The sequence below is a fragment of the Falco rusticolus genome, chromosome 3 (assembly GCF_015220075.1).
Source record: "Falco rusticolus isolate bFalRus1 chromosome 3, bFalRus1.pri, whole genome shotgun sequence".
NCBI lineage: Eukaryota > Metazoa > Chordata > Aves > Falconiformes > Falconidae > Falco > Falco rusticolus.
Genome location: NC_051189.1, coordinates 112,328,769 through 112,341,646, shown reverse-complemented (window position 1 = coordinate 112,341,646; position 12,878 = coordinate 112,328,769). Strand labels below are relative to the sequence as shown.

The 12,878-nt window shown below is 43.3% G+C and overlaps 2 protein-coding genes and 1 long non-coding RNA gene across 6 annotated transcripts in view; 2 read left to right on the top strand and 1 right to left on the bottom strand.

Moving 5' to 3' along the window:
- Nucleotides 1–12,878, bottom strand: part of LOC119144637 — a 21,515-nt gene extending 8,637 nt beyond the window's left edge. Inside the window, exons 1-2 of one of the 3 annotated variants that reach the window (XR_005103176.1) lie at nt 9,415–12,878; nt 5,370–5,441 (exon numbers count right to left, since the gene is read on the bottom strand). This is a non-coding gene — a long non-coding RNA (uncharacterized LOC119144637). The other 2 variants (XR_005103177.1, XR_005103178.1) reach the window with 2 other exon arrangements.
- Nucleotides 1,324–5,019, top strand: RBP7 (retinol binding protein 7). Its single transcript, XM_037380221.1, has 4 exons — nt 1,324–1,448; nt 3,911–4,089; nt 4,354–4,455; nt 4,783–5,019. Exons 1-4 carry the CDS (start codon nt 1,376–1,378, stop codon nt 4,831–4,833), a joined length of 405 nt encoding a protein of 134 aa, XP_037236118.1. The 5' UTR covers nt 1,324–1,375; the 3' UTR covers nt 4,834–5,019.
- Nucleotides 8,953–12,878, top strand: part of UBE4B (ubiquitination factor E4B) — a 40,564-nt gene continuing 36,638 nt past the window's right edge. Inside the window, exon 1 of one of the 2 annotated variants that reach the window (XM_037380210.1) lies at nt 8,953–9,134. In XM_037380210.1, coding sequence (XP_037236107.1) covers nt 9,111–9,134 — 24 coding nt within the window. In that variant the 5' untranslated portion in view covers nt 8,953–9,110. The remainder of the gene's footprint in view (nt 9,135–12,878) is intronic. The other variant, XM_037380214.1, reaches the window with a different exon arrangement.

Sequence of the window (12,878 nt, the reverse complement as noted above, 5' to 3'; positions counted from 1 at the left end):
AGTGTCTAGTTGTCCAGGATTATGAAATTCATTTTTCTCCCTTAGTAAATTGTGACATTAAGGCATACAGTTTACAAAAAGTAGCCACATATGGAGGAATTGGAAAAGATTGGAGAGTCACGTATCTTCCAATAAAATCTTACTTCCAAATTCCTTACATACTCTTTCTCTTTGAAGTCAAGCGTTCTTTATTCACTTTTTAAAACACATTGCTGAGTCATCACTTAAGAGATTTCTTTCACTTCTTAGGCGAAGATAAAAGTCCAACATTGAAACTTGCCTGCTGCATCTGGTGCTCTACTCCCTATATGCTCTGCCACAATGCATAGCATCTAATAAAGCATCAATGGGAATAACTTCTGTATCATCTCTCCTTTACTGTATGTGTCAAGAGTAAAAAATGAAGTGGGGAGCTATGTCTTCTGTATACACTAGGGTATTTTTTGAATTTATTATTGGCCATTTTTAGGAGTTGAAAGTGGATTGCAAGAACAGGTATTGGTCCTCTTTCCCATCTAAGAAAACTGACTAATACAGAGTTGCAGAACTGGGAGCAGAGCTCAGGCCTCTGGATCTGCTGTTTCAAGCCCATCTGTTACACAAACTTTCTGGCTGGTAAGGCATCTGAGAAAATAAAGAATCTTGTACATGTATGTTCATTTAACTAGGACACAACTAACAGCATTAAAGAAACCAGAACACAAATAGTTAAACTGTGGCATAGCAGAGCAGGGTTAAGAGTCACATCAGGGAATAACATACACAAACAAGCTTTGTCTTTCATTTTTCTGCTACAACCACTAGACAGTGATGTTGCCTACTATTTGCTCCAGACATAAACCAACAAGATAGAACACTTATCTCTATCACTGTGTCATAGGTACTGCTTTAAAATGTGCTGATATTATACCATCCACAGTTTAAGTCAATCCCTGCCTGTTCAAATATAGCATGTATTTACCACGGGTAGATCACCTTTTCTACAAATAGGTAGATTTCAGAGCATAAAGCCACAGATCTAATAAACATGCAGTGAATTCTAGTAATGACATCTGACCATGATTCCCTTTAATGCATACAAGATAGACACAGTTTAAACCAGTTTTTCATTCGCATTGTGACTCCTGGGCTGTTAACATTTGCTCCACAAAAAGATTTCAGAAACTGTGAACTTTTCCCTCCAACACAACAGAAGCTGATCTACAAATACCCTCTCACCTATTGGGCCAGCAAGAGTACCCTTCCCCTCCATCAGAAAGGCTCCGGGATGTGATCCCACCCACAGTCTTCCTTATATAAAGCCTGGTTAGACAACCACTCCTTCATTTTGCTTTTTGGTCAGAGGTTAACTGCAACTTCCATCCACAGTCTGGCAATGCCTGTGGATTTCAGTGGAACCTGGATCCTTTTCAGCAATGACAACTTTGAAGGTTACATGGTGGCCTTAGGTAGGTGAAAATACCCAGTTCTATCCTTCATCCCTTCCCCTGTAAGGGTCTTCCTGAATTTTAACAGTCTGAGTTCTAAAACCTAGATACTGCTGAGGTTTTTTTTTTCCTCTGCAAAACAATGGAAGGATCTTTGCTTATTGATAAACAGCCAGCATTAACTATACTTTAGCATGTTACCCAAGTGTCATTGCAGCTCTCAGGAATTTCTCAGCCTAATAATTATTAAAAGTGGAATTTTTAACAGCTTTCAACAGAGCCAGGGAAGAGTTTGCCCTGTCCACTCAATTTCTCTTGCTTTTGAGCACATACAAGAACCTACATCTACAGTTAATTAAATGCCAAGGAACAACAACAACAAAAAAGCACTTGGGTATTTTCCACTTCCAGGCAGTTGGTTAGCTTGGTGTCATTTATCTTTAAACAGCTTACAAAATACTTCTCTCATTGCTGTGACTTGTTGATAAGTCTCTCTAATTGTCCCTTTCCTGCAGTGCTTGAAGCAAACCTCTTACCTTGCTCAGATGTTTTATAGAGAGAGATTAACGGTGCTTTTATGGGGAACTAAGGAAGTTACTGGTACTTTATTAGCTTCTTGTACAAAGCTCACTGCAGACTGCAACAGCAGGCAACCTTGTGTGCTGTCTTCTCTTCTCCCTGCCTCTCCTACCCCTTTCGACCTTTTTGACTTACGTAAACTAATGACCACCAGTGTCCCTTGCTGGTTATTGTATACACAACTAGAATGAAATCTGTTTTCTGGCTGTTATCTATGCTGGGCGACGCTGGGTGACCTACTTCAATTGTCTAGCTGGTGTCTTTAACATGGTGAAAGAACTCTTCTCTATTTCTAATCCCACTGTGTTAGCAATTAGAAAAAAAGAAAGGGTGCTCCCATAATGAGAATTTATTCCTCTGTCTGAATACAAAGTAATAAACTCTTAATGTGTTGTCTTCAAATGGAATAGAGATTCTGATTGTTCCCTGATAATAAACATTGTCGAACTAAGTAAAGGGCTTCTTTAGTGAAATGCAATTACCAATCTTGTGAAAAATGTACTTTGTTTTCAGAATGTAATTGGGGGAACTTATTAGAAGTAAAGGCAAAGAATCCTGTTGATGATTTACAACCCATCTTTAATTATTCCTGCTTGGTTGCCAGGATCCTGAAAAAAACAAGGACTGAAATCAATATTGTTAGAGCTAGAATGAAAAACTTTTCTGCCAGGGTAGGTAGAGTGAGGAGGCTAATATCCGACCAGCTGAGTAACTAGAGGATTATGGATAAGGACATAGCTATTCCAAGCCTAGTCCCTCCTTCACTTTAATACCTACCTCTAAAAAGTAGATTTGTAAGTAGTTTATATTTAAACATTTTTATGACCATGTTAAGGCTTAATGTGTGTGGCTGTTGCCAGTACTCTATGCTAAAATAAACTGGTAACCCTGTAAAAACATGACTGACAGATTCTGGCACTTCTTTAATGCATACAGTAACGACGTCCCACTTCAAACACAGCCTGCGTGAGCCAGATGGTTCAACACATGGTCGTTGAACGCACCCTGTTAAGAAAATCACAAGCCCAGCCTGCACAAAGCGAGAAACTTCTAGCAGTCCTATGAAATGTCAGTTTTAATCTAGGTGATGAAAACTACTAAATTAAGACACAGCTTCCCATTTTACCCATTCCCCTTCCTGAAACCCTAACTCTGAGCATACTATTGGGATGCAATGTAATCCAGTTGCCTGCCAAAGGCCCATTCCTTTAATGAAACAAACATTTGTTAGACAAATAGAAAAAACCTACAAGCACTTTAGCTCAGTATTACCAAGAACACAAGGATTCTGTTACAGGTGACTGATCATTACAGATAACCAGGAAATCTTTTGACAGGTGTGACTTTTCTAGGTGCACTTAAAAAGTCTAAGTGGCATGTCCTGAAAACAAGCCCAAGTAATTCATTTTAGGACTGCCCTTCATTTTACCCTTTTTAAGGTAGAGTGTGCAAAGATTTCTTGTGAATTTACATCATGCCTTTCCTCTGACAAAGGATGAGGACAGCCCTTAACTATACCCTCTAGCTAAGCAGGGGGTAAATCTGAGATCAAGCCTGGGGTGTCTGTGGGGGGCAAACCAACTCTCCCCAAATGTTAAAAGAATTCTTCTGATTCAAAGTCTTAGAAATCTTGCATAGGAATTGGGTAACAACAGAGTAAACTGGTTTCCAAAGAGTAAAATGTACAAAATGTGACTGTGTCATTGTAACAATACAGCTTTAAACAAAAAAACCCCTCACAACAACAAAAAAAAGCAAAACCAAAAACCCAACCAAGCAACAAAACTGTGCATAGCAGGTCACGCTATCTAAGAAATGCTTCTAGTGGCAAAAAAAGGTTAAGTCCTGGCTGTCAAAATGGCTGGTGATAAATACCACTCTGACCTTTTTGCCTCCTGTCCAAGGTATTGACTTTGCAACACGCAAGATAGCAAAAATGCTGAAGCCTCAGAAAGTGATCAAACAAGATGGTGATTCATTTTATATCCATACCACTAGCACATTCAGAGATTATTTGCTTCAGTTCAAAGTTGGAGAAGAGTTTGAAGAAGATAATAAAGGCCTGGATAACAGAAAATGCAAGGTAAGGCTGAATATATAAAATGAAGAGGCTGTGACAAAATTAAGATGCCATGATCAGTCCAGCTACTTGAGCTGAAATTGTTCCAAAAACACTACTTGTAATGCAATGCAGAGGTAGGAGCCCAAGGTGGACAAAGAGTCTCACTTTCCCTCAGGAGCAGTATTTACGTCCCTTTTATCCAAGAAAAAAGGACATTGTCTATGAGTATACCGCAGAACTGAGACCAAGACCTACAGATACACTTTTTTGTTTCCTCTTTCACAGAGCCTAGTTACCTGGGAAAATGACAGACTTGTCTGTATCCAGACTGGAGAGAAAAAGAACAGGGGCTGGACTCACTGGCTTGAAGGAGATGACCTCCACCTGGTATTTACTTCAGATTTCTACTAATTTGGTCTCTGACAAAAATAAGATCTATAACGCGGTCATGGCGTGCACAAGTCATCTTCTAGTTCTGTAGTATTTGTAACGGAATGGTACATGGTGAGTACGTGATACTTTGATTTTAGTTTACCTGGAACAACTTCATTGTTTCACTGTAACATATAGTTAAATTCAGAATGTTAAGCATAACTTAGCATGGTGGCACAGTGGTGGTCACTAGTCATGGCAAGGGATTTGTGTTCACCTTTAGAAGCTGTTCCTTTGATTACTATAAACATTTATATTTCTGTCTGGTTTTATTTTTGGTAGGAGCTTCGTTGTGAGAATCAAGTATGTAAACAGGTCTTCAAGAGAGCTTGAGTATGTGTACTAGTTCCTACATGGAGAGACAGCTATATACTAGGACTACACATCCTCATGTCCAGTGATGGCTGTACGGACAAGAACTGATTCCTTGCACCTATTAACCTAAATGGGCTGATGTTTCTGGCTCAGGAAATAAGTCTGCTGTTGCCAGTGTTAAAGATCTGATTTTTGCTAATAAATGCCTTAAACCAGTCTTAAGTACCTGACTTCTGAATGTCTTTTTGGATGGGGAAAAAAAACCCAACCCAAAACATAGGTGATATGGTTTGGGTCTCTAATTAACCAACTGTAATTCAAACCAAGAAAAGGTGGCTTTTCTAAAGGGGCATGCCAACATCAAACAAAACAGAGGAGGAATGATGGCAGAGAAGTGAAGATGACTACAAAGGATACAGATTTATTATTCAAAATGCTTCCCTTTAAGATGCAGACTACTAGTTAACTCCACTTGTATCTTAAATGTGTAATGTAAGGTCCTATATTGCACCACAGCTGCTTTGTTCTCAAAAATAAAATTAAGTTCAGCTTACCAGAGGAAACGAGCCTGTGATCAAATCCCAGAACAGTGAAGATGGGTCAGAGTAATCCATGTAGATTCCAGTCTGCAAAATAACTGAACACTATAAGCACATATACAGAGTGAAAACAATGCTTCTTCACTTAAGATTTATTTGCATACATTTGTTCATTTAGGTTAAATGATTTTCTTTTTGACCTTGTGTAATCTTGCATACAGAAGTAAGTTTTATTCTGTCTCCTGTAAACACATGGAAGTGGTCAGATCAACTTGGTAGCTACATGTGAAATGAGTTGCTGCCTATTGTTGGTAACACTAATATTGCAGGTATCTTATTGCTAGTGGAAAGAGAGTGTGATTAATCTAGCTTAATCTTAGTAACTTAATTACTTTCTATGAGGAAAAAAATTCTAACGTAACCAATGACATTTAAAAACATTAGTAGCACTACCCTTCTGATACTTGGTGTCAGTTCTAAATTCTTAAAGCTGCCACCAGAGGCAGACAAAATTTGTTGAAGTGTGGAGGGCATACTCCTTACAATTACTACAGGCCTATGTAAATTTAAGGTAGTTGCCAAATCATGAAGAAAAGAACTATTATTTTTTAGACGGTTAGGGAAATTTGGGGCACTGGCAGTAAAATGCCTGGTGTTTATGGATCCTGACAGTGTCTTCCTTCTGGAACTGATAAGTTTTCATTTATTCGAAAACAAAATTACTATTACCATGTTATTATAATATAAATAACAAATCCATGCAGCAGACCTGCTCTGTCGCATCTCAGCAATACACAGCAACAACCACGCAGACTTTGCTGTTCCACTAGATGGCACCTCTGGAACGTACTGCATCTTTATTTAAATTGTAGAGGTTCCTAACACCAGTAATTAAAGCGTTAAATATTGCAGTTAGTCTCAACCCCCACAGCTTTTAGGCTGTGCGCTCCATAAGATATGCATGAGAAGCAATACAGAAAGGCAATGGTGACCTTAAGAACTCTGTGAGTACGAAGAAAGGGTCCAAGTAGAAACCAGGAAAACCTGATGCTTGGAAACCTGTGTGACTAGAGGTGTAATAATGCATTACTAAGTCCTTACTGTTAGAAATATAGAAGGGTTATTATCAGCAGTGATACTACTTTTCTTATTGCTACTTTCCTCCTTCAAATTGCCAATCTGAAAGCAGATAATGTGATGCAGAACTTGCTTGAGGATGCTTTGGAGATCTTGAGGATGAGAGAAGCTACTAGTGCCAAAACTGCTTATCCTAATTTCATTTATATGGTAACCTATTCACATGCTTTCACAAAATACAATTTAAACATTTTGGAATGCATGATGAAAAGATGAAATAGAAAGGGAGCAGTCACATGTTCTGGAAGCCGGGGGACAGGGACAGACAGGGACTTTGAGGTAGCCTTTGCCAGGAAGATACGTACTTGAACTACAGAACTGAAGGACAACAACAAACCTCCCCAGAGAAGCACTCAAAGGTGTTTCAGACCAATTATCTTGCACTACTGCTTTGATGGTGAAACTTTTTCATAAACCAGCCTCTGAGGCTTTTTTAGTGCAACTGCAGACCAGGTGCATTATAATGTTTTTAAGGTACGCCAGCTGCATGTGAAAGTACTTTATAATTAGGTGAATAGAAGAAATGTGTTGCCTTCTGGGTTCTACAATAGTTCAAGTAGACAATGAAAAACCAAAAGAACAGCCAGGATTCACAAACTCTCAAATACTTTCTCTAATGATGATATGAAAAAAGAAAAGTTATAAAAGTCATAGATAAAAATGTAAGGCGTTGTATTAGCTTGTTATTATTGTTTCTAAAAGTTGGTCTTTCTGACAGACTTACACAGAGTACTTCTAAACAGCATGTAACACTTTCCCCTGGTATCATCAGCAGTACCTTTAAGGTTACTAACTTTTACTCAAAGGCTTTTAAGACATACATTTGTGTGTAGCCTCCTAATAATTTTCTTGCATGCTATTCTGTGCAATGACTATGTAATATGGAACAAGCCAACATTTTAGCATAAGAAGAAACCAGCAAATGAAATCACATAAGCCTGTGCTTTTTTTATAGCCCCAACTTTGTTTATAGCCCCAAGTCTGCTGGAAAAAAACGACAAAATGAAACATAATCCCAAGAAGATAAAGAAACACAAAATGAAACAAAAGCTAAAAAATAAAGGTAACAATAGAATGCATTCTACAAAAAGACCAGCAATTATGTGATCCAATTATTTATAAAATAATTTGTTTCCCATTCTGGGCACCTTGGTTAAGTCACCAAAAACATTGTTTCTGTTCAAACACCTTTACATCACTATAGTACATTAAAGAAAATGTATAGTGAAACACAAGATCCTATCTTCCTCAAATACACATGAAAACAAAAAAAACCCACCCCAACCGATGTTATTGCTTTATAATTATTTGCAGTGCTTATGGAAATATGTCTTAATTCTACCCTTTGCTCACACAGACCAGTTTGCTTCCCACCTAACACCCTGCTGCTCTTCCCTCCTATGGAGCTCTTCACACCTGACTCAAACCTGAGTCGGAGGTTCTGCTCATCCAGGGGCAAAAAAGCTGCTGATGCAACTCCCCACCCTGCCACCCATTTTTTTTTCCGTTTTTTTTAAATTCTCTTCCGAAAGAGCAACTTCTCAAAATCCTTTTGTCAGCTACGTGCATTACAACCGATCAAACAGGCAGAGTTGCTAGTGAACATCTGCTTACAATCAACACAGACCCTAGCTGTTTCTTACTGGAGTTTCATTTTGAGTGCGAGGTAAAAAAGGAGGAAAAGATCATTATCTTTCACAAAAATATATTTAGTGGTGTAATGAAAGATCTAGTGCAAAAAAGCTTGTGTTTTTACAGAAGAAAGGGAGAAAAATACCTCGGGTTGAAACTACACCTAGCAAAGGCTAAGGGCCAGCGCTCGCTGGGGGCTTGGCGCCTTCGCTGTCCCTCGGTACCTCACAGACCGCCGCGGTTACACAGAAACCGCTCGGTCAGGGAGGCGGGCGAACACCGTCAGGGAGCGAAGCACGTACGGCCCCGGGAAACCGGGGACGCTTCAGCAGCCCAGCTGCAGCAGCGAGACCCGTACCTGCAGCACTGGTCCCGCCTCCGCGCAAGCAGCAACACACCCGCCACGGGCCAACCCGCTCCTATCCGCCCTTCGCCCGGGCCCGCTGCCGCCCCTCGCAGCCCCGGCCCCGCCCCCGTTGCCATGGCGCCCGCGGGCCGCCCCTCCCCCGCCGCCACGACGGGCCGCCGGGCCCGGGCCCGCCCCTGCCGCGCGCCGCCTCCCCGCGCTGCCATTGGCCGGCGCGGCGCGGGGCCCGGCATGCCCGGCTCCCTCCGCGGCGCCCGGCGACCTCACGTGATCCCGCCCCAAGATGGCCGCCGCCGCCCTCTTGTTTTGATGAATAATCTCTGCGCGGGGCAGGGGCCGCGGCGCGGGCGGGGGCCGAGGTTGAGGGGCGCGGGCGGGCCGGGGCAGCCGGGGGGTGGCTCCCCCTGGGCCACGGCGGCGGGCGGCGCGGAGCGGGCCAGGGGCGGCGGCGGCGGCGGCGGGGCCGGCTGCCGGCGGGCGAGGCGCGGCGCGGCCGCCCCGGAGATGCCCTTGTGAGGCGCGCCGGGGCGCAGAGGCGACCGCAGAGCGCGTCCTCGGAGCTGCCCCGCGGCGGGGCGGGGGAAGGCGCCCTCCCGCCGTCCACCATTAAGAGGAAGGCGATGGAGGAGCTGAGCGCGGACGAGGTGAGCCTGCGGGCCGCGGGGCCTGGGGGCGGCTGTGCCGCGGGGCGGGGGTGGGCGGGCTGCCCGGGGCCTGTGCCCGCCGCGGGGGGCTCCCGGTGCGGCAGGAGCGCGGCCCGGCCCCAGCCCCCTCGGCCCCCGCGGCCGGGGGCTTCGGCCGGGGGCGCTGCCCAGCACGGCGCGTGCTCCCGAGCAGCCCCGTTTGGCGGAGCCGGGCAAGGCGCCGCCGCCCGGGGGGGGCCGGGGGTCCCGGGTTTGGTGCCGGGCCTGCCTGGAGCCTTACCGGGGTCCCTGCGGATCGCTCCTGCGGCCTCTGCTGCTCTCGCCCAGGGGTCGCGGTGGGCACCCATCTGGCGCGGGACAGCGAGAGCGCAGCCGGTGTCTTCTCTCTCCCGTTCTAAAGGGTGGCGGCTTCTTGTTTGTCTGTGTTGGGGTTTGGGTTTAGTGCAGACCGAGGTCTTCTGCTTTGCTCACGTATTGGATCGCTCTCAGATGAGTTTTGTTGTGGCAGTGACTGGGATGCAGGGAGCTTCCCGCTCCCCCAGCGGAATGCCCAGGTCACGCTCAACTTAACGTTTTCTCTTACCTGTTTGAAATACCATTTTCATGTTACAGCATATCGCACACGTATAATGTGCATCGCACACAGATAACGTGTATCGCACTGGACCAGCTGCAGTGTAGGCTCGTGGATGTGCTTATACTCTAGGGAGCATCAAAAGAAGTTATTTTTGTTCTGTAGCATCTCTTCAGGTGGGATTGCAGAACAAGGTGTCAGCTGTTGTCACTCACATATGTTTCCAGAAAGTTGAGATGTTCCTGGTTATGTTGTGTGTCGTGATTTAGCAATCCTGCAATGTTGCAGCGGGAGTCAGGAGGAAACACCTCATGCTAATCACTTGCTGAGGGTCCTCACACTCTACTGAAGCATTGAGGAAAGGAGCGCAATTCCCATGCTGGGGAGAGTGGGGTGGGACGCTGCTGCTTTCATTTCTGCTGTGAAAAGGGATCGCTGATTTTACAGGTGTATTTCATTGAGTACTTTGTTTATACACAATGCTTCTGATGGTTAAACTACCTCTGGTTGTGAGGTGTTTTATGATTAATTTCAGAATTATTTGACCTGTGTAAGCTTGCTTGTGTCACTGCTTCAGCCAATTACCGACATCATCAAAAGCACTGCATTGTGGAACAAGCTGCAGAAAATGAGTTCTCCAGTAGGGACTCATTGCCTTTTCTGGCAAAATGTTTGTCTCGAGTGACTCAAATTTTTTCAGGTCTTCCTAGGACAGGTCAGCTAGGGCCAAAGCTGACTGGTCTTTTAAATGATTGCTTGAGACAATCTTGTATCATTTTGAGAGAGTCACGCTGTCACTTTCTATTGTTGATAGATCGCTCATTGAAAAGTCAGAGGCAAGTCTATTTTTGTATTCCTGCAAGTCTCCACTTTACTGTTACTTGGTGCGGTGGACCCTGAATCAGAAGTGGACTATATGGAGAAATAGTTGTCTAAAATACATTATGTGCAACTTCTGTCTGATTCAGACTTTCTTATCTGGCAGTGACTGAAGGTAAACCCCCACTTAACTGAAGCTTAAATTAATTGTGAGCCTCTTGTAGATTGTATGATTTTCTTATATTGAACCAAAATTAACTGTAACATTAACAGATTGTAACTCGAAAAGAGACGCAGAGACAAAAATGGGGAAGAATGATGTGAACTTACTATCTTTTAACATTTACAAGGTGTTTAGAATAGTGTTTTCTGAGCATAGAACATGACTAGCGTCACCAGAAAATGAAGCATTTCTTAAACCAATTCAACATGCTTTAATGAATACAAGAAAAATAAAGCTATCCAAGCAAATTACTCTTTATTGTACAGATTTGGAACTCATGTATGATATGGGAGAATAAAAAATTGCCTTAGAGTCTCAGTAAGCAGTTGCCACTAAAGCAGATGTTGATACAGATTTTATTTTTTAACTGAGAGTGTGTGAGCCTGAGGGACTAGTCCTCCTGGTTGTACCTTTATCGTCCTGCTGCAAAATTAAAGTATCAGTTAACAGCCTTTAACAGGGTGCTATTTTTACATTGTTTGTTGTGTGTCCAGCTAACAGCTTTTAAGACATCCAGTAAGATCAAAACTGTTTCTGAAAACTACTATTCAAAGACGTAGTCTAGGTGTGTCCAGCAAAAACCGTGCTAATAAAAAAAAGTACATCTGATTGGTAGAATGGAAAAAGCACATTGTTTTTTAATTAAGCTTTTAAGCTGTATATTATGGAGTTGCGCTCTGTAAGGAAGCTGAGCATTGTTTGTTCTGTAGCCTGTGTGCTCATTAGTACCAAGTAACTTGTCACTCTTAGGTAACGTAATGATACGTGATAGCTGTGTCATATGTCCTATTGCAAGTACTTATTGCTGAAATCAAGGGTTGGGTATTACTGAGGTACCCTAAAATTTCCTAGGAAAATATTCACACAAAAAAACCCACAAAACCAGCTATGTGTTTCCTCATGGTGATTTGGAGAGTCATCCAGTCTGAAATGAGAGCCAGGTCACTGTGAACTCCCGCACACTAATGTGTGATTTGTGTTACGTGAAGGCAACAGGTTGGGGCTCTGCTGTGCCCAGTGTTGGGCAAACAAGCCGCGGCTTCCGATGGCCTCTCTCGTGCCCTGGGCGTGAAGCCTCCGCTCTCTAGTCTGAAGGTGCTGAGGGAATTAACTGGATGGGTAGAGTGCGTGTGCTGGTGCTATGCTGTGTTCTCAAACGTCTGTTTCAGCATGCACGTCTGCCTTTCTAGCATAACGTCTTTTTTTCTCCCCTTTTTTCCTCTCTTACTTAAAACTTGTTAATGTTCAGATCAATTTTCAAATTTCTGTGGTGATTTTACGTAAACCTAGAGGACTGTGAGAATTCAGGATACCCAAGAACCAAACCTGCTCTTTACCCACTGCTGAATGTACCCTCTGTTGTGAAGGCTGTCTCGTTCGGTGGAAAAAATATTCACAGTTTGTTTTTGTTTTAATGTCAATTTGTTCAGCAGTAAGGAAGATAAGTATAACTTGCCTATCATACTTAAAGGGGCAGGGAAAACCTTGTATTAGTTTTAACCGCAATGCCTTATCTAGAAGCAGCATGGTGTCTGTGCAGGTTCTTGGTTCCGTGCCCTTTTTGGAACTTTTTTCAGGGCAGGCTGCAACCCCGGGGGGTTGGTCCCTGGGAAGGATGGGTGGCTGGTGGGCTAAGAGTGACAAAGGCAAGGCAGAAAGCTTGTCCGATGTCCTCCTGTTTCAGCAGTGGTGACTGAGTTGGTTTTGATGCACCTTCGGCGTTGATCTGGCCTAGCACTGTAGGTGAAGGAGTGCCGAGGGGCACAAGGGACCTCGGTGATCTGCGTGAAACTGGGCGATGATGAAGAGAGGTTTTGTGCAATTCGTACCTTCTAAGGGATATGACCTTGTCTGAGTAATCGACGTTTGACTGTATTTGACAATACATTGATAAATACATTGATTATTGTCTATGCCTTTTTTCCTTGCGTATTTCCTTCCTAACATCAGACGTGGAACTAGACAGCAAGAATGAATATGAACAATTGTGGAAAAGTTTCATATTGCATTTGTTTTTCTTGGTTTTTATGTAGTTAATCTTCATCTTTCTCCCTCAGCTACTTCTGCATATATGAGCTGTTTGTGCATGTATTTGTATTTTTTTCCTCCATTCCTCCCTGCCATTCCT